The sequence below is a fragment of the Mustela putorius genome, unplaced genomic scaffold (assembly GCF_011764305.1).
Source record: "Mustela putorius furo isolate JIRA1106 unplaced genomic scaffold, ASM1176430v1.1 tig00003834_pilon_pilon_pilon, whole genome shotgun sequence".
NCBI lineage: Eukaryota > Metazoa > Chordata > Mammalia > Carnivora > Mustelidae > Mustela > Mustela putorius.
The window spans coordinates 128191756-128211350 of NW_025421987.1; the positions used below are offsets into that span (position 1 = coordinate 128191756).

General features: G+C 41.0%; 1 protein-coding gene across 6 annotated transcripts in view; it reads left to right on the forward strand.

The window, feature by feature from the left end:
- ULK4 (unc-51 like kinase 4) overlaps positions 1–19595 on the forward strand; it is a 653086-nt gene that overhangs the window by 419178 nt on the left and 214313 nt on the right. For all 6 annotated transcript variants that reach the window (XM_004754228.3, XM_013057115.2, XM_013057114.2 and 3 more), the window contains one exon: positions 15415–15581. In XM_004754228.3, coding sequence (XP_004754285.1) covers positions 15415–15581 — 167 coding nt within the window. The remainder of the gene's footprint in view (positions 1–15414; positions 15582–19595) is intronic.

The window sequence follows — 19595 nt, forward strand, 5'->3', positions numbered from 1 at the left end:
CGATGGGCTCGCTCTGTGAGTGGCACCTGTTAATTAACTAATGTAGAAAGATGTCACTGAAGTAGAAGACTGTCATGGGATACCAGACCTGCTGTGTACAAGTGTGAAAATAACTTCTGCAAAATAAGATTTTAACGAAGCGGATTTATTTTCACAGCATAGTGTGGTAATTTCCTGTCCCTTCTTTCTGTTTACTTATTTTTCAGCCCTTTATATTTCTCTAGTGGTGAGAGAGATACAACTTGATATGTGTTGCCCTCCCCCTCACCTTTCTTAGCCTTATCTGTTCCTAATTACATCTTTTTAAAACCTGTTGTTTTTTGTATTTTTTTAAGGATTATTTATTTATTTATTGAGAGAGTGCGTACATCTTGTGTGGGGTGCAGAGGGAAAAGGAGAGAGAGTCTCTTTTTTATTAATTATTTTTATTAATATATAATACATTATTTGCCCCAGGGGTACAGGTCTGTGAATCCTTAGGCTTACACATTTCACGACACTCACCATAGCACATACCTTCCCCAGTGTCCATCACCTTCCCCAGTGTCCATCACCTTCCCCACCATCACCCACCCACCCTATTCCTACCCTGCCTTCCCCCTGGCAACCCTCAGTTTGTTTCTGGAGATTAAGAGTCTCTTATAGTTGTCTCCCTCCTGATACCATCTTGTTTCATTTCTTTCCTTCCCTACCCACCAAACCCTCTCAAATTCCTCCTATCAGAGAGATCTTATGATAATTGCCTTGAGAGAGAGTCTTAAGCAGACTCCCTGCAGAGCTTGGAGAAGATGATGTGGGCCTCGATCTTTAGACCTTAGATCACGACCTGAGCAGAAACCAAGAGTCAGAGGTTCAACAGATTGTGCCTCCTGGGCACCCCTGTATTTTGTTTTATAGTCACATGATAAGCTTCACAGATAGTCCTTCTTTTCCATTTTCAGTCATTTCAGTTACAGAAAAACAGTCTTGCTGAGTGAGTAATAGCATAAACTAGAGCCAGATGGCCATGACAAAGTTACTCAACCTTTTCCAAACTTCAGTTTCATCATCTGTAAAATAGAGTTAAGGGGATTTTTGGTTAGATTATCCGTTAAAGCACTTAGAATAGTACTTTGCACATGGTAAGAGCCCTATAGGTATTTCCTATCATTGTTCTTTCTCTTCACAGCTTATTCTAATATCTGATTTTTAGCTTTGGAGTATTGATTTATAAATAATAATACCAGTTTGTTATCCTGTCTCTTGATTGATAGTGTAGGGACATAATTTTCCCTGTGGAGTTTTAATAGGTTTAGGGTAAATGAGTGCTATTTAATATTCATTTGCCACATTCTGACTTATAAAATATTAAAGCTAAGAGAAACCTCCAGTGTCACAAAGTGCTCCTTCTTTATTTTCTAACAAGGAAATTAGGGCTCAGGAAAATGGAATAAGTTGACCACAGTCACTTTGTTAGGTTCTGATAGTGCTGACACCAGGACCTGTCACTCCCAGTCCGAAGAGTTTCCAGTGCTATAATTTGAATTATATAGCACCCCCCATTTTTGGATGACCAAAAACAAGCCAGTTAATCAATTTTTCCCACAGAAAAATGTAGTTAATATAGTGTCTCTGGTCCATCAGCTGACTCAGACTCAGTAGTACATCTCATCAGCAGGAAGTGGGTGAGGACTTCTGGGTCAAGATGGCAGATCAACAAAGGGAATTCCTTCTGCTTCCTCATTGTAGTGTCTTCTTGTTGCTGTTGTAACAAAGTCGCAATTTTAGTGGCTTAAAACTACATAAAAATCTATTCTCTTACAGTTCTGGAAGTTAAGAGTCTAAAGTCAAGATGTTGGTGGCTTCATTTCTTCAGGAAGCTTCTGTTTCCTTGCCTTGAAAACCCAAGCTGAAAAGCTTCTAGCTGCTGCCTGTGTTCCTTGTTCCTCGACCTTTGTGCCACTGCAACCTCGTACTTCTGTCTTTACATCACCTTCACTCTGACCTCCTGCTTCTCTCCTGTAGGAGTCATTGTGGTTACATTGGACTTGTTTGGATCATCCAGGATAGTCTATCTCAAGGTCCTTAATCAATGGGAAGCCTGGGTGGCTCAGTTGGTTAGGTGTCTGCCTTTGGCTCAGGTCATGATCCTGGGGTCCTGGAATAGAGTCCCCCATTGGGCTCCTTGCTCAGTGGAGAATCTGCTTCTCCCTCTGCCTGCTGCTCTCCCAGCTTGTGCGCTCGATCTCTCTCTGACAAGTAAATAAAATCTTAAAAAAAAAAAAAAAAAAAAAAAGAGGATCTTTAACCGAATCACATTTGCAAAGTTCCCTTTTCCATGGAAGGAAGGTGACACTCACAGTTTCCAGGAATTAGGATATGGACATCTTTGTTGAGGAGGGGGTAGACATTATTCATCCTACCACACTCCCAAAGCACCATTAAAATGAGAATCAAGTCTTCAAAGTTATTAACTCTAGAGAAAACATGAAGTTGCCAAGGAAAGGAAAAATAATCATAGTTTTCCATGTGACTTAATTGGGAATAGTGTTTATACAGTCATTAACAATGTAATCACTGTCAATCTGATTGAAAGTAAGAGATACCTGTAGTAGGGGGATGAGGAGTGGGAGCTGTGTAGGTGTGAGGTAGAACATAGAGAAAGAGCTTCTATCTTCCTTCCCACTTAGGGGAAAGTCAACAGGTAATGCCGGCAACTCATAAAAGGCAAGTGTGTATTATTTAGAGAAATAGGGGGGGGCAATGATAATTAGGTAAAAGAAGTGAAACTAGTTGCCTCTGGGGAGAAGAAGGTTACCTGGACCACAGGAAGACTTTGACTCTGAAAGGAATAAAAAATTAAAAAATTAATATACATTGAAAGGGAAGATGAGGAGGGTGGCTAATACATGGAGTCAAGAAAGCATGATGCTTTTAAAGATAACTAACTTGAAGTTTGACACCTGGGAGACTGATACCCTGTCCCATTAAGGAAGAGTTATTTATTTATTTATTTATTTATTTATTTATTATTTCAGCATAACAGTATTCATTGTTTTTGCACCACACCCAGTGCTCCATGCAATCCGTGCCCTCTCCAATACCCACCACCTGGTTCCCCCAACCTCCCACTCCCCGCCCCTTCAAATTTCTGAGATTGTTTTTCAGAGCCCATAGTTTCTCATGGTTCACCTCCCCTTCCAATTTCCCTCAACTCCCTTCTCTCCATCTCCCCTTGTCCTCCAAGCTATTTGTTATGCTCCACAAATAAGTGAAACCATATATAATTGACTCTCTCTGCTTGACTTATTTCACTCAGCCTAATCTCTTCCAGTCCCATCCATGTTTCTACAAAAGTTGGGTATTCATCCTTTCTGATGGAGGCATAATACTCCATAGTGTATATGGACCACATCTTCCTTATCCATTCGTCCGTTGAAGGGCATCTTGGTTCTTTCCACAGTTTGGCGACTGTGGCCATTGCTGCTATAAACACTGGGGTACAGATGGCCCTTCTTTTCACTGTATTTGTATCTTTGGAGTAAATACCCAAGAGTGCAATTGCAGGGTCATAGGGAAGTTCTATTTTTAATTTCGTGAGGAATCTCCACACTGTTCTCCAAAGTGGCTCCACCAACTTGCATTCCCACCAACAGTTTAAGAGGGTTCCCCTTTCTCCACATCCTCTCCAACACATGTTGTTTCCTGTCTTGCTGATTTTGGCCATTCTAACTGGTGTAAGGTGGTATCTCAATGTGGTTTTAATTTGCATCTCCCTGATGGCTAGTGATGATGAACATTTTTTCATGTGTCTGATAGCCATTTGTATGTCTTGATTGGAGAAGTGTCTGTTCATATCTTCTGCCCATTTTTTTATATGATGGTCTGTTTTGTGTGTGTTGAGTTTGAGGAGTTCTTTATAGATCCTGGTTATCAACCTTTTGTCTGAACTGCAAATATCTTCTCCCATTCCATGGGTTGCCTCTTTGTTTTCTTGACTGTTTCCTTTGCTGTGCAGAAACTTTTGATTTTGATGAAGTCCCAAAAGTTTATTTTCGCTGTTGTTTCCTTTGCCTTTGGAGACATATCTTGAAAGAAGTTGTTATGGCTGATATCAAAGAGGTTACTGCCTATGTTCTCCTCTAGGGTTCTGATGGATTCCTGTCTTACGTTGTGGTCTTTTATCCATTTTGAGTTTATCTTTGTATATGGTGTAAGAGAATGGTTGAGTTTCATTCTTCTACATATAGCTGTCCAGTTTTCCCAGCACCATTTATTGAAGAGACTGTCTTTTTTCCACTGTCTATTTTTTCCTGTTTTGTTGAAGATTATTTGACCATAGAGTTGAGGGTCCATATCTGGGCTCTCTACTCTGTTCCACTGGTCTATGTGTCTGTTTTTATGCCAGTACCATGCTGTCTTGGTGATCACAGCTTTGTAGTAAAGCTTGAAATCAGGTAACTTGATGCCCCCAGTTTTATATTTGTTTTTCAGCGTTTCCTTAGTGATTCGGGGTCTCTTCTGGTTCCATACAAATTTTTGGATTATTTGCTCCAGTTCTTTGAAAAATACTGGTGGAATTTTGATCGGAATGGCATTAAAAGTATAGATTGCTCTAGGCAGTATAGACATTTTAACAATGTTTATTCTTCCGATCCAAGAGCATGGAATGGTCTTCCATCTTTTTGTGTCTTCTTCAGTTTCTTTGATGAGTGTTCTGTAGTTCCTCGAGTACAGATGCTTTTACCTCTTTGGTTAAGTTTATTCCTATTAAGGAAGATTTAAAAAAACAATTAGAACTCCCAGTCCCTTGACCTGGTTAGAACTCTCAACATACACACATCAGAAATTCAGATTAGCCACATGGAAAAAAAAAATATGTCTTACCAGTGAGAGCATTTCTGATGGGACTCAAACTAAGAATCATTCTTGGGGGGAGCACCTGGGTAGCTCAGTGGGTTAAGACTCTGCCTTTGGCTCAGGTCATGATCTCAGGTTCCTGGGTTTTAGCCCTGCATCAGGTTTTCTGCTCAGCAGGGAACCTGCTTCTCCCCCTCTCTCTGTCAAATAAAAAAATCAAATATTAAAAAAAAAAAAAAGAAGAATCATTCTTGGGCCAGAAACGGCTAGAACCATGGCCCTAAATATGATACTCAGAGCCCCTGACCCCTGAGTTCTCTTCCTCCCCCATCATTTTCCTTTCCACCCTCACTACAGCCTAGTGTTCTTGCTCCTTGGTCCTTGAGATGATGCATTGGCACTGTTGTTCCCTATTTCACATGTTGAAATGTATTCATTTCTTGCCTCTGCTGCCCCATTTCTGGAACTCCAGGGGGGGGAAAGAAACAACTGGCTATGGCTAGGGACAGTCACTTTGTGTCAAGTGAACACTACACAGTGCCTGAACTTGCCCCTTCCTTCTTGGGATTGCTAGCTGTGTCATGGAATTTCATCTTAAAAAGGGACACTGTACAGTTACTTAATAGAACAAGTTAGCATTTTATCTATGGAATGAGCTAAGATGTAGAAATCTCTGATACATCCTTCAGTGAAAAATAGCAAGGTATGGGCTATATTGCACACATCTGTATATGCATGTGTTTGCTTGTGTTTCATATGCCCTCTACAGCACCCCATGCATGGTAAGTTTCGAGGAAATGGGATGTCAGTGATCTTTGTATTTTCTGTGTCATACTTTTTACATACAAATACATTGAAGTTTTATATTTTACATTACAAAATTGAAATTTTACAGAGTATAAGAAAAAATGACAAGTGTGGCTTGGATCTTCACTCCCTCTGGCTGAGTGGAGCAAGCTGGCATTTTACTCCATGATCTGTGTGACCCATAGATATCTGTTTATGGACCCTGAAGGGAAGGGACCATTTCTCGAATTGTTTTCTAGTTCCTTCCTTGTGGAGTACTATAAAATTTACATTACAGATCAGCATATTACAGATGAACATGAATGAATGATTCATGTTCTCTCCTAAATAACTCACAGATAGATCACAGGGAAGGAGAAAGGGTAGGAGGGAAGATGTGGTAGGTGGAACTTGAGAGGATATGCTCAAACTCAGGGCCCAGCTCATAAAAGACCCTTCATACTTCAGCAAGTGCTTTATTGAAGTCAGAATTCAACTGGACAAAGCTTTCACACTTTAAGGACAGACCTGAGGTGTGTGCTGCTAAGAGGGGTCACCCTCCCTCCTGAGAAGGTTTCCTTCCCTATTTTTCCACTCCACTCTGTTCCAGCACTTTTCCTGGGCTTTGCACATATATAATCAGTCATTCCATTACTCCTCCATTTCCTGGTAGAAATTGGAACTTGATGCACCTTTGAGTTAATAAAATGTACTTTTTTTTTTTTTAAAGATTTTATTTATATATTTGACAGAGAGAGATCACAAGTAGGCAGAGAGGCAGGCAGAGAGAGGAGGAAGCAGGCTCCCTGCTGAGCAGAGAGCCCGATGCGGGACTCGATCCCAGGACCCCGAGATCACGACCCGAGCCGAAGGCAGCAGCTTAACCCACTGAGCCACCCAGGCGCCCCATAAAATGTACTTTTTTGAATTAGTCATAAACAACATTGTATCTTAAGTTTTGGGTATGAAATTAGCACCTACTTCTACTTTTTGTGTTCCCCCCTTCAAAAATGGCTCTGGATATATTTGTGTAAATCAATTCTAAGCCCCTCTAGTTATCTGAGTAATCAAATGGAGTGTATGTTTCAGTGCATAAATCTGTCAAATGTTAAAGTTCTTTTTTCAGCTATTTTGTAATTGAGCTTATTCTATCCAAAATTTTTACCTCTCAAGTATGCATGGAGGGGGCGGGCATAGAAGTAGGTTTCCATGTTGCTAAAATGCAGGGTATCTGCTTCAAAAAGAAAAGGGCATTTCAGTCTCCTGGGGCAGGTGACCAGAATAAATCATATACTTGGAATAATTAAATACAGTGTTCTCCTCTGTCCTTTGAGTTAAGTGCTAGACTGATACTGTACTAATCGTGGGGGTCCGTGGACCACTGTGGCTTCAGGGGAGCTGGGGCAAGGTTGTTTTTAAGATACTCTCATATAGAGAATCCCTTCAAGTTGTGGGGGGGGGCGGTTGTTAATTAAAACATTAGCCTCTGTCATATTTGAGAAGTCCTTAGGCTTTTTTCCATGAAGTACTTCCAGTTTTCAGGTTTGATGGGTTCCTTGATTTTAGCAGAATACAGCGTTGGGAATTGGTCGGTCCTACACACCAAATGAAGCTTATCCAGTGTCCTTCTCCTAACTGGAGCGAGCCAGACTCCCATGGGCGCTGGTGTTTGGGCAGGGTGTGAGAGGGAGGGCTTAAGATATAGTGTGGAAACCAAAGCTCCAAGGCAGATGACATGCAGAATTGGGGCCACAATTGCATGGGGAGAAGGAAAGCTAGAGAGCCCGGTGTAGACACCCAGGGTCTCCTAAGGAATGGCTGAAATAACAGGCAAAACCTGCCCTAAGATGGTTCCTAAATTTTTAGACTGAGAGATGAGACATATTTTCTTTCGGGGTCGTGGCTGCGTGGGCTGCATGGGCTGCATGGCTGCTCATTAACGTTCAGCCAGAACAGGTTTTGTGTTCTTGGATGCTCTGGCTCAGGACCTCGGATTTACAAATGCCTGCATTTACCTCGCACGATGTTTCTGGGATGGGCATGGCCACTTTCACCCTTCATGGTTTTCTGTTTAAAAGCAGACTTTTAACTCCGCAGATTTGTTGTGATCCTGCATTTGGTAGTATAGCACCGATCATTTTCGAAAAGAACAATTTTCCCACATCACATCTCTCAGATGCCTTTATATTGCTTTTCTAGATTGTCTGTTCAGGGTGACTTTCATGAACTGTAGGAGAAATGGCCACATGTTTGTATGATGCAGATATAAACTTATTCACAAGGAAGCCTCAATTTGGGGAGGTTACATTTGGATTTAGAATGTTGTATTCAAGTCATTAATGATAGAAATATAAATTGCTTTCAAATCTTGGCATTTCAAAGTGTACTCTCATATTATCTCTCTACTTCAACAGATTTTTAAAAATTAATAATATAATCAGGACACAGTGACCAGAGCTGGAAATAGCTCATGTACATTAATATTCCCAGAACGTTAAACACTTGAAAATAACTCATGGGGATGACTCCTTTAGAGATTTGCTTATAATTAATACAAAATAATTCTTGGATATATATTTTTTTTTGATGAGCTGGTTGTAATTAATGCAAAGTAATTCTTGGTTTCTGTAGCTTAATGAATTTTGATTTTCTTTTAGGTGTTAGGATAGAGTATTAAGAAGTTCTTACAGTGACATTTGACCAGAGAACTGGGAAAAGATGGAGCCCCATTTCAGATTCTTTGTACAGCATCTGTGAGGGAGCTGATGGGCAAACAAGGCACAGAAACCTTTTTTATTATGCTGGTCTACATAGAAGACTGCTTTTAGCCTTACTTCCTATATTAGATCCACCTGCCAGACTGGAAACAAAGTTGGCTGTGACTTTCCTGTGTATTTGCCTCAGTGTTGAAACATCAGTCTTACCACTCAAGGCAGGAGAGCCTCCCTTTTCCCTTTATACAGATGCATACTGGGTTGGACCGGTGGAGAGAGATTGGAAACACAGGTGCATTTGCGCAGGGATCTGGAGCAGAGCTGAACCTAAGTCACAGGTAGCTACTAAATCTCAAACGGGGTCTGGATGATAGAGGGGAAAGAGGGAAAATCCCCCCAAAACCATGAAAGGAATGGCCAGGCCTTCCCCAGGGGTGCAGGCCTCTGGCTGTGCTGTATACCACCAGCCTTTTTAGTGGAAGAGGAGAGTTGAAAGAGTTGCATACCCATGCCCACTGACAGTTGAATCCCTTGGAGAATTTTCAATCTGGAGATCACAGCCCTGATAATGTCCCTGAACTTGATTCTCTCCGTTTTTGGAGGTAAGAATATCTTTCTCTTGATTAGTACCTATATTTGGAAAAGAATAAAAAAACAGAACTAGGGGAATGTTAACATGCTTTCCTTCCCTCTGCCTCCTTCTTAGATTTATTGCTCCATTTTGGTAAAATGCATCCTGTTTTAGCTTATTCACAGAGCTTTGCCAATATTAGCAATCTAATCCTTGAGTCCCATGGGGTAGGATGAAGGGACAAACAGTGGTCCCTCGCTTTCCTCCAAAGTGGATATGGTCAGCCTTATGCAAATGCAGGTTCAAGCCTTTCCTTCCAAGAAACAGTGTTTCCTAACTCCCTCTATGGGGAAATTCTGGACACAGTGTGGAAGCAAACATGTCAAAACCTACAGGGTTTTTGGAGAAAGTATACCAAGAAAGATCTAGTAACTTGAAGTTTGACTTCAAGCCACAGGATTACCAACAACTGACATCAATTGCCTAGAAATGACCCAGTCAGGGAACTTTCCTCAGGTTTATGAACCATGGCAACAAAGCACCCTTCCTTGACACCCTTTTCTTTTTAGATTTGAATCATTCCTTTTTATCTGTGACATGGTTATGTTATTATGATTATTTTTATAGTAGCATCTTTTTCTTCCTTTCCTCTATAAAGCCTCCCCCTGTCTGGGATTTGCTTAGTGCTGGTTGTCTTGTTTGTCTGTCTTGACTGCCCTTTGGGAACCCTTCTGTTCTTTCTGGTCATCTCCAATTTCTGTTTTTCTGGTCTTGACTGCCACCCAGTTTCTAGATTTTAATCTCCAACTGCCTTTGGTCATTGGCCTTTGGATGTTATCTCAAACTCATGTCTTAAAAAGCTATCTTACAGTGCCTAGAAAACCTACTCCCCAGTTCTTCCAAAGCCGATATAGTTCTCCTATTCCCTATTTACCCTTTTAGTTCCCATGCCACTATTGCCACCAAAGTTAAAAATCACACTTCTTTAGTGATGTGTCTGCCTTCCTCCTTGCTTCCCACCACCACTTGGTTATGGCATGACTTCAGTGGCCTACTCATTTGTCTTCTGGTCTCAGTTCCCCACTGGTTGGTCCAAGAATCTCCACAATATTGGCAAAAGTACATGGACTTTGGAGGTAACACATGTGTTCAATTCACTTCTTGACTTGCACTTAATTCTGTGACCTTGAACTTGTTACTTGAGCACTTGTTATTTGAGTCTTTGTTTTTGCTTATATAAAATGGAAATATCAGCATCTGCCTCACAGAGCTATTAGGTATTAAATGTAAATTCAGGTGAGGTATTAAATGTAGAAAACCAAGTAAAAGCCCATTGCCAGACAGACCAGTGCACAGTAAATGGTGCTATCATCCCAGCACAGGCTGCACTGTCAAAGTATGGAAGAGTTCCATCACCCTAGAAAATTCTATCCTGTCCCTTCCCTAGAGGCAACTATATTCTGATCTCAATTGACATAGACATTTTTTTTCCCCAGAATCTTACAGATGTAGTCATACTACTGTGTTTATACACCTGTTTCTGGTGTCTATCTCTCAGCATCCTTTTTGAGATTCATCCATATTATCGTGTGATTTGGTGGCTCATTTCTTTTCATTGTTGACTAGAGTCCCATTGTATGAATATGTCTTATTGTGTCTGCCCATTGTCCTCTTGATGGACACTTGGGCTATCTCTAGCTTGGGGCTATTTTGAATAAAGGTCTAATGAGTCTTTCTGTAGATAAATGTTTTCACTTGGGTAAATATGTAAGAGTGGAAATGCTAGGTAATATACTAACTGTGTATTTAAATTTATAAAAACTGCAACTATTTCCCATCAGCAGTGTATATGAGTACTGGTCACACCACATCCTTACCAACATTTGGTGTTGTCAGTTTTTTTTCCTTATAGTTATTTCTGTTTGTGTGTAGTAGTATCTCATTGTGATTTTAATTTGCATTTTGTTAGTGACTAATGATGTTGAACATTTTTCATGTGCTTATTGACATAGATCTTTGGTGCATGGACTGTTTAAGTTTCCTACCCATCTTTAAAATTGATTGTCTTTTTATTATTGAGTTGTAGGAACTATTTTTGTATTCTGCATGTAAGTTCTTTATTAGATATCTAGGTTGTAAATATTTAATTCTGTGTTGATGTTTAATTTACTGATTTTTAAGTGATCCATACTTTTTGAGACCTTAGAAATCTTTCCTGCCTTGTGGTTACAAAGTTCTTCTCTTATATCTTATTTTAGAACTTTTATCTTATTCTCTTATATCTTATTTTAGAACTCTTACAGTTTTAGTTTTTATGTGCAGATCTGTGATTCATGTGAAGCTAATTTTGCATAGCATACAATGCCATGGTCAAGGATCCTTTTCTCCATATGGATACTCAGTTTTTCTACCCCCTTTTGTTGAAAAGAATTTTTATTTTGTAAAGCATTCATTTTTTTGCACTTTATTTGACCATATATATGTGGGTCCATTTCTGGACTCTGAAACTGGAAGTATTGGCATGAAGTCATTTTTCTCTGTTGATGTGTACCTGTTATCTCTATTCACAGAATGACCCAGTAGCAATGAGCATCCTTAGTTCTCAAATCATGGTTTCCAAACACAGTTTCTTCTTAAAAGACACCAGGGTTTCTTGAAGAAGTAGCTAATGCTTAGTCTGAGACAGGAATTTTTTATTTTTTTAAACCCTTCATAAAGCTTTTAAATTCATTTTATTTAATATGTTTGAGGCAGGAATTCTTAAGATGAACTTGGAACATATTATAACAGTGTCTAGGACACATTCAAGGGGCTTTCAGCAGCCAAAGATGGAAACAAGTTGGACATTAAAAAAAAAAAAAAAAAAGATTGAATCCACTGAAATCCATAAAATGTATCCTTTAAATATCCAGTGTATTCACAATGATGCCACAAAATGAACTCATTAGTAACTTTTGGTAGTTTCTAGATTCTCCACCCTGTCCCCCATTAGTCGCATTTGGTAATTGCTAATACTCCAAAATCACTGTTCTAAAAACTGGTAAGTGACAACAAAGAAGCATTTATTAAACACATATCCTGCCTTTCCTTTACAAACCATAATTTTTGATAACTAGATAGTTGATAAAAGAATTTCCTTCCTTCTTTCCTTCCTTACCCCCTCTCTTTCTGTTTCTTCCTTCTTACTTCTTTCTCCCTTCCTACTTCTTTCTTCCTTTCTTTCTCCCTTCCTTCCTCCCTCCCTCCCCCTTCCTTCCATCCTACCTACCTTCCTTCCTTCCTTTCTCTCTTTCTCTCTTTCGTTCTTTCTAAGAGAGACAGTGAGCGAGAGTGAAAGAGAGAGCACGAGCTGGGGGCAAGGCAGAGGGAGAGGGAAAAGCAGGCTCTGCACTAAGCAGGGAGCACTATATGGGGCTTATCCTAGGACCCTGGGATCATGACCAGGGCCAAAGGCAGATGCTTAACTGACTGAGCCATTGAGGTGCCCCCCAAGAAGATTCTTTTTTTTTTTTTTTTAAGATTTTATTTATTTATTTGACAGAGAGAGATCACAAGTAAGCAGAGCAGCAAGCAGAGAGGGAGTGGGGGGAAGCAGGCTCCCTGCTGAGCAGAGAGCCCCATGCAGGGCTCGATCCCTGGACCCTGAGATCATGACCTGAGCTGAAGGCAGAGACTTAATCCGCCTGAGCCACCCAGGTCCCCAAGAAGATTCTTTATAGAAGAAAACCAACTGAAAAAATGCAGAAGGAGTGATAGAATATGAAACTTACTGTATTGCCCTTATCTAATGAAATGTGGGAATAGATGGTGGTCCTTAGTAGGTAACATTTGATGTTGAACTTTATAATGAATGGCTTAGACTAACAATCCCTGAACCTGATGAATTTTAATATTGTTAAGTGTAGAACAGCTAGACAGTGTATCCGTCCAGATATGAAGCAACAGGACATATAGAGACCCAGCCTCCAAGTATCATTGCCCCCAAAACTGAATCTGAATTAAATGGAGTCTCTAAGTCACTAGAATTACCATTTTACAGGAAATGCAGGGATACAGGAACAACACCACAAGAAAATCTACAGGAAAACAACATTCTAACTTCTCCAAAAATAAATGGCATGAAAATTGCAGGCAGGGGAAAGACTGTTAGACATTAAAGGAGAAGTAAGGTCTGCAACCAAATGGAATGTGTGGACCTGGTTTGTATCCTGATTTCAACAAACTAATCCTTAAAAAGACAATTTTGAGATATTTGGGTTTTGAAAATAGGCTGCATATTGCCTATATTAAATAAGTCTCATTAAGTGGTAATAATTTTTTTAAAGAAATAACCATTTTCTGTTAGACTATACTGAAGTATTTACAGGAGAAATAAGATGATGTCTGTTATTTGCTTTAAAATCCTAAAAAAAAAAAAATGGGGGTAGATTAAGCAAAGATGGGCAAAAGTGTTGAGGATTATTGAAGAAAGTGATCGGGGGCTCTTTTTACAGTCTTGTGACTTTCTTTGTTTCCATAATAAAAAGTTTAAATGAGAAAAACGTGTATTTTGACCCTGAAGTGTAAGTTCTAGCCATGATGAGCACTGAATATGTAGCTGAGAATAGGCCACTTGACTTCCTTCTAATGAGTTTGCTGGCATTATCACCGGTGTGGAGAAATATTTTGTGTCATGCTTCATTTCCAGTCTCCTATGAACACCTTCCCTGACAGCTGGTGACTTCAGTGTGTCAAGCCAGAGCTCGTCATTTGTCGCCCGCTTTTCCACAGAGCAGGCTGGAAAGACTTTCTGTCCCAGTGGAGATCCGATTATGTTCATTGTTTGCACTCTTTCCTTGAAGACAGAATGAGGATCAGGAATATCGCTCGCTGTTGCTCACCAGCTGTTTAGTCTGAGTCAAGCCTCACGTAGAGGGACATCCGGGATCTGCCTCCCCCTCTGAAGAGCCACGTCCTCCTCTGCTGTTCCCATAGTTCTCACCCTTCTGCACCTTTGACCCTCTCCGTGATGTGTTACAAAGTAATCCTAACCCCCCAGAGGAAAATCTCTTGCAGCATGGATTTACCAAACACTTTGTTTTAAAGTCCTTCTGCCCTGTCTGCAGCTCATGAATGCCCAAGTGATGATTCATGGCATGGGAATGAGTGATGCTGCCTGACTCAGAGGAGAATGCCTTCTGGTGTCATGTACGTGTCATAATAATTGCTTTTCTGGGCTCTGTGTCATTGATGATATGCGCCATCAAACCTCATCACCAGTTTTGCCAATAGTTAATTCTACCTTCTCTTCAAGTATATTTATCTTCAGCCCTGTGACTTGTACCACTCTTTGCCACAGGAGTACAACTTTGAGACCTATATAATTTTGGTTTCTGTCTGCCTTTAGTGACAAAATTAATTACTTTTGAAGTCTAAGTCTAGGAGAACTCAGTTGCTTTACTGAAAATGACAATGGCATTGTTTGGAAGAGATACCAAAGCTTGGATAGCTGTGCTTGGCAGAGTTTCCATCCAATTGATCGTCTGAAAACTTAGGACAAGTGGATTGTAAGACCAATAAAGTCCAGCTTACTGTATAGCTCTTTACCATGCTTTCCCCCACCATCTGCTATGTAAAATATTTTATTTTAGAAGATTCAGTTTTCTAGAGCATTCAGATGATCTACCGAGGCCAAAGGTCCTGTTTACCATGTTAGGTGTCTAACACTGAGTGTTGTATTTTCACCACATTCAATCTATATGAATTCAGAGAGTAATGCTACACAATAGTATCAATAAAAATGCCAATTTAAGTGTAAACAATAACGCTCCTACTTGTGAAAATGTATTTTTTGTGACCGACAACATCAAACTTAAAGTTGAAGACAACCACAATGTTAATCTAATACCAGGTTTGCAGCAGCAAAATGATAGAACCTGGAAATTTCTGAATATCAGATTTCTTAAAATCATAGTTGATCTTACATTTTGCTTTTTTTTTTTATGGAAAAAAATGGCCTCATTGCTTTTATCCTTTGGGAATGACCCATTACTTGTAGATACTTGTTGATCCTTGTGTCCCCTGTGTCTGCCCGTAGAGCCTGATCCGGATTGTGAATAACTGAACTTCAGAGAACCTGGGGACAGTATGTTCATATGTAACGTGTTTTCTTCCAGTGTGAGGGAAACCCTCTGCCCTTGTGAAGCCTCTTCATGTAGGATCATGTTTCTCAAAGTGTAATTTAGGGAACCCTTGCATCAAGTCACCCGGGGCGCTTACTTAACACATTCCAGGCTCTTGAGCAGATTCTGGGAGTGAGGAATTTTAAAATTAAATTAAATTAAATTAGAAATTCTGGAAACCTGCAATTTTAAAAATGTACCTGAGGGTATCTGGTATGAGTACCTTTGAAGGACTGCTTTGGCTTTAGGCAACATAGAACACACATGCCTGCTCTGTTGGGTTTATGTGACACGTTATTTTGTAATTCACGAGACATGTTGTACCCTTCTTTTTTACCCTCAGGACTGGTCCGCCACGTCTGTGACCTGTTCACTGAAACCGCCACACTATGCTTGGATGTGGACAATAAGAACAACAATGAGACGGCAGCCGCACTGCTCTTCTCCCTGCTCGATATTCTGCATGGCATGCTGACCTACATGTCCAGCGTTGTTCGGCTGGCTCTGCAGGTACAGGGCCTCTCCTCCCATGTCTTGAACAACCCTATACCACGTCACCCTTCCCTTTTGTTCTCTCCTTTCTGATCTTCCTCTACTGAGTCTTTATTTTTGAAAAATAACATATGATTCTATAGGGAGAGGCTAGGAGAGAAGTCATCTTGGGGTGAGCAATGTCAAGGACACAATCTGAAAGGAAAACAGGAGACGCCTAAGGAAACACTTGCCAAGAGGTAGTTGGGGAAGTCTGGTGGAGGAGATCATTTGCCTTATAGGCTCCCTAGGGCTGGCCCAGCGGTGTGCCATCTTTCCTATCTAGGGATGGCACTCAAGCCCACCCTCAACAGGATGAATTAGCTTGCACAGACAGTGGATGCAAACTCACACACACATGTTGGTACTCACATATACATACATGTATAACACATAAAGTTTATCACTTTCTCTTATGACCAATAACATGGAATTGGAAGACAGTTTTTGAGAACTAGGAGTATGTTCAGTGGCTATGAAAAGCCAGTTTACCCCAAAGTATAATGAATTTACTTCACACCATACTGTAAAGAAGGAAGGGGATGTGGTTTTATTGAATACTTTCTGTGTTGGGTGTTAGGTGCCCACATGTGGCTATTTCATTTAACCAACTGTGTCTGCTGATGCTTAGATTATGTGAAAGCATACAGCTGATATGACTTCATTGCTATATTTGAAATCCTGGTAAAATTGCAACAGGTATATGCATCAAATGTTAGCTTCCTGGCTTGAAGAGATGCAGAAGCTCAAGTTGAAACCAAGCTGTTTGATAATTTGCCAGGAGTCCTAGTAACAGAGCCAAGAATGATTCCCTAGACTCTGGTTTAGTTTCTGTTATTCATCATTTTGATAAATGGTATCTCGTATTCCCAGTTCAGCTGGTCAAGTGTTTAGCTTGTCTAGTGTGGTTTAATAAATAATTCCAGATGCCTTAGTAAACATGATAGTTAGTGTTTAACACAGACTTGTAAAGCCAGTAGAGGGAAGTGGCCTTCAAACTACCTGGTTGTTTTTATTTGCTCATCTATAAGAATTGCAAGCTAATAAGGCACTGTTAAGTACTCATGCAATCCTGTGTTACAGATTTCTTGCTTTTCCTCTCTTTTCTAGTGCTTTTTCCAAAGAGTGTTGTTTCTTATTTCAGTTTTGACAGTGGTTTTAGGTAATTTTTTAAGATGCCAGCAATAGGTACTCTGCAAGATGCTTTGATGGTATCAATCTATAAAAGATTATGTTTTGTAGTCTGTAGATAAAAAGGATCAGAAGTTTAAAAATTCCAGAACAATAGAAATCCTTTTATTACAAGCAATTTTGAGAGAGATTCAAGTGTGTAAAAGAAAACTCCTTAATACAAAATATTTTCTAATTCTGTTTTTTTAATTTTCTGGTGTACCAATAGATCACTGTGTCTTATTTTTTCATTTCTTCCACACCACTGTATATTTTACTCTTAACATCTTTCTAAATCTCCCCCTATAATACCTGCTGCATATCGCTTTTGGCCTTGACTGCCAACTTTGATCTTTATATACCATGTCAATCTGACAGAGGTAGAGTCTTTGAGACAGAATTAGGGGAAAGGGCTGGGAAAAGAAATGTCATGTGTATCAAAGACATATCCTTCTAGAACAGGGAGCTAGAAGTACTTTCCAAACCTAAGGTCACTTCTTCCATTTATAAACATCCTCCAGGGGCATCTGGGTGGTTCAGTTGGTTAAGCGTCTGCCTTCAGCTCAGGTCATGATCCCAGAGTCCCAGGGTTGAGCCCCACATAGGGCTTTCTGCTCATCGAAGAGTCTGCTTCTCCCACTGCCCCTCACCCCGCTCGTGCTCTCTCTTGCTTTCTCAGATAAATAAATAAAATCTTGGGGCACCTGGGTGACTCAGTTGGTTTAGCATCTGTTTTTGGCTGGGGTCATGATCTTGGGGTCCTGGGATTAAGCCCTGCATCGGGCTCTCTGCTCAATGGGGAGTCAGCTTCTCCATCCCCCTCTTCTTCTGTGTGCTTGCTCTCTCTCTTTCTCAAATAAATAAATAAATGAAAAAATCTTTTAAAAAATAAAAAACTAAAACAACAAAAAAATCTTAAAAAAATAAAGTAAAAAGAATATAAATAAACGTTCTACCCTGGAGATTCTTCGGCATTCAAAACCTCGTCTGCCTCTTGCAGGAATGACCACCAAGCAGCAGAATTGAGGGTTGCCAGTGTTTGAAGTGCGAAGTGCTTCACTTTTCTTTTTCAGGGAGGAGAGTGCTATGATATACAAATGTGTACTAGGGAGGTGGGGACCATGGGAAGGCAGGTGTTAGAATCTCCATTAGGAGTTCAGTCCCTGCCGCCAACATGCCTTATGATTCAAAATCGGTCCTGGTTTAACCTGAGGGTTGTGTGGCAGAGATGTGGAAGCAGAGACAAGTACATGCTCTAGGCCCACTGGTGTGGGATGGGCTTTGGATGCAAGTCCCAGCCACGTCCCTTTCCACCTGTATGACCCTAGGCAAGTTTCTTCACCCACCTAGTATTGGTTTCCTCATGTGCAGAGTACAAATGATAAAAACTGCTCTGCTAGGTTGTGGTGTGACTTCCATGAGAGAAGAAGATAAATGTGAGTAGATGTAAATAGACGCACTTTTATTTACCTGGCCAAGGGAAGATAAGCACTAAATGGTCGCTGTATCATTGACAGTGAGAAGAGAAGTGCTCCCCTCATAGTCCTATTTACACAAGGCTTCCTGTGGACGGTGACTTCCTCGGGTCTATGTCCTGGCACGTGGGAGGCTGCTCAGGCCATGGTTCCTGACTAAAGCAACTCCTGGCAGGCTAACGAAATATTAATTCATGGTTTGCTTCTGCACCTAGTAGCCTGGAATAGGGCTAGGTGAGATTTCAGCAAGGATTTAGGGAGGAAGAGTGTTAGCGCTCAGGGAGCTTGTGGTGTCAGAGGGAAGACCGTCACTACACAATGGTGAGGAAATCGCCATCTCTTTATGTCTTTGAGCCCGCAGCTGCTTTGAGGTATAGGGCACTGCAGGATGAACGTGGAAGAGGAGAAACTAACCGGGTTTGGGGGGTCGGGAAGCCCAATTCAAATTCCAGGTCACCTGACTCTCCTGCCTGGGCCTCGACTATCATTTGTGAAGTGATGGGGGACTTTCACCCACTGCTCTTGTGATCATGGGGCCATTAGACTGCTGTTTCTAGGCAGATGTACTGGTGTTGCTGACACTGGAAAGTGGACAAGAGTCTCTTGAAATGATCCAGTTTGACTCCTCTGTGGTGTCCCCCTTGTTCATGCCCGTTGGCTACCCTCTGCCTGGTTGCTGAACACAAGCCAGATTTTTCTGCCATCACCCATAATCCTCCCCATGACTCTCCCTTCCATGGCAGACCTCAGGGACATCTTGTTATCCGTGCCTTCTAATTCGTTGGTGAGACATTCAGGGCTTGGAATGATCCAGCCTCAGTGTGCATTCTAGCCTGGTCTGCCAGGCCTCCGTGCTGCCCATTCCTATGCCAGACAGTCCTCTCTCGATATTTCACTCCTGTGCATTTTCCTCATATGGTTCCTGGCCCCTGAAACACCACTCTCCAAACTGTTTCCTGTAGACCTCCTTCTCACCATGGAAATGATGAAGTCACATGTCATCTTCTCTTGTTAGCCCCCACTACCCAAACTGTGTCTGCCTCTACTTTCACACTCTGCCTTCAGCAGTTATTTGGAAGCATGCTGTCTTTTGAAGCAGATGGTGAGACCCTACAGAGGGGGGCCAGATTGTGCCATGTGATGATAACTGGGGAGCACAGTGAGTGCTGAACTGGTTCAGGTGCCACCATTGTGAGTTGTGCTCTACAGCTGCCTTCCCTCCCTAATGTTTTTTTTTTTTTTCAATTTTTAAAGAAGATTTTATTTATTTGAGAGAGCATGAGTAGGAGGGGGTGGAGGAGTAGAGGGAGGAGCTGACTCCCCACTGAGTGAGGAGCCTGACCTGGGC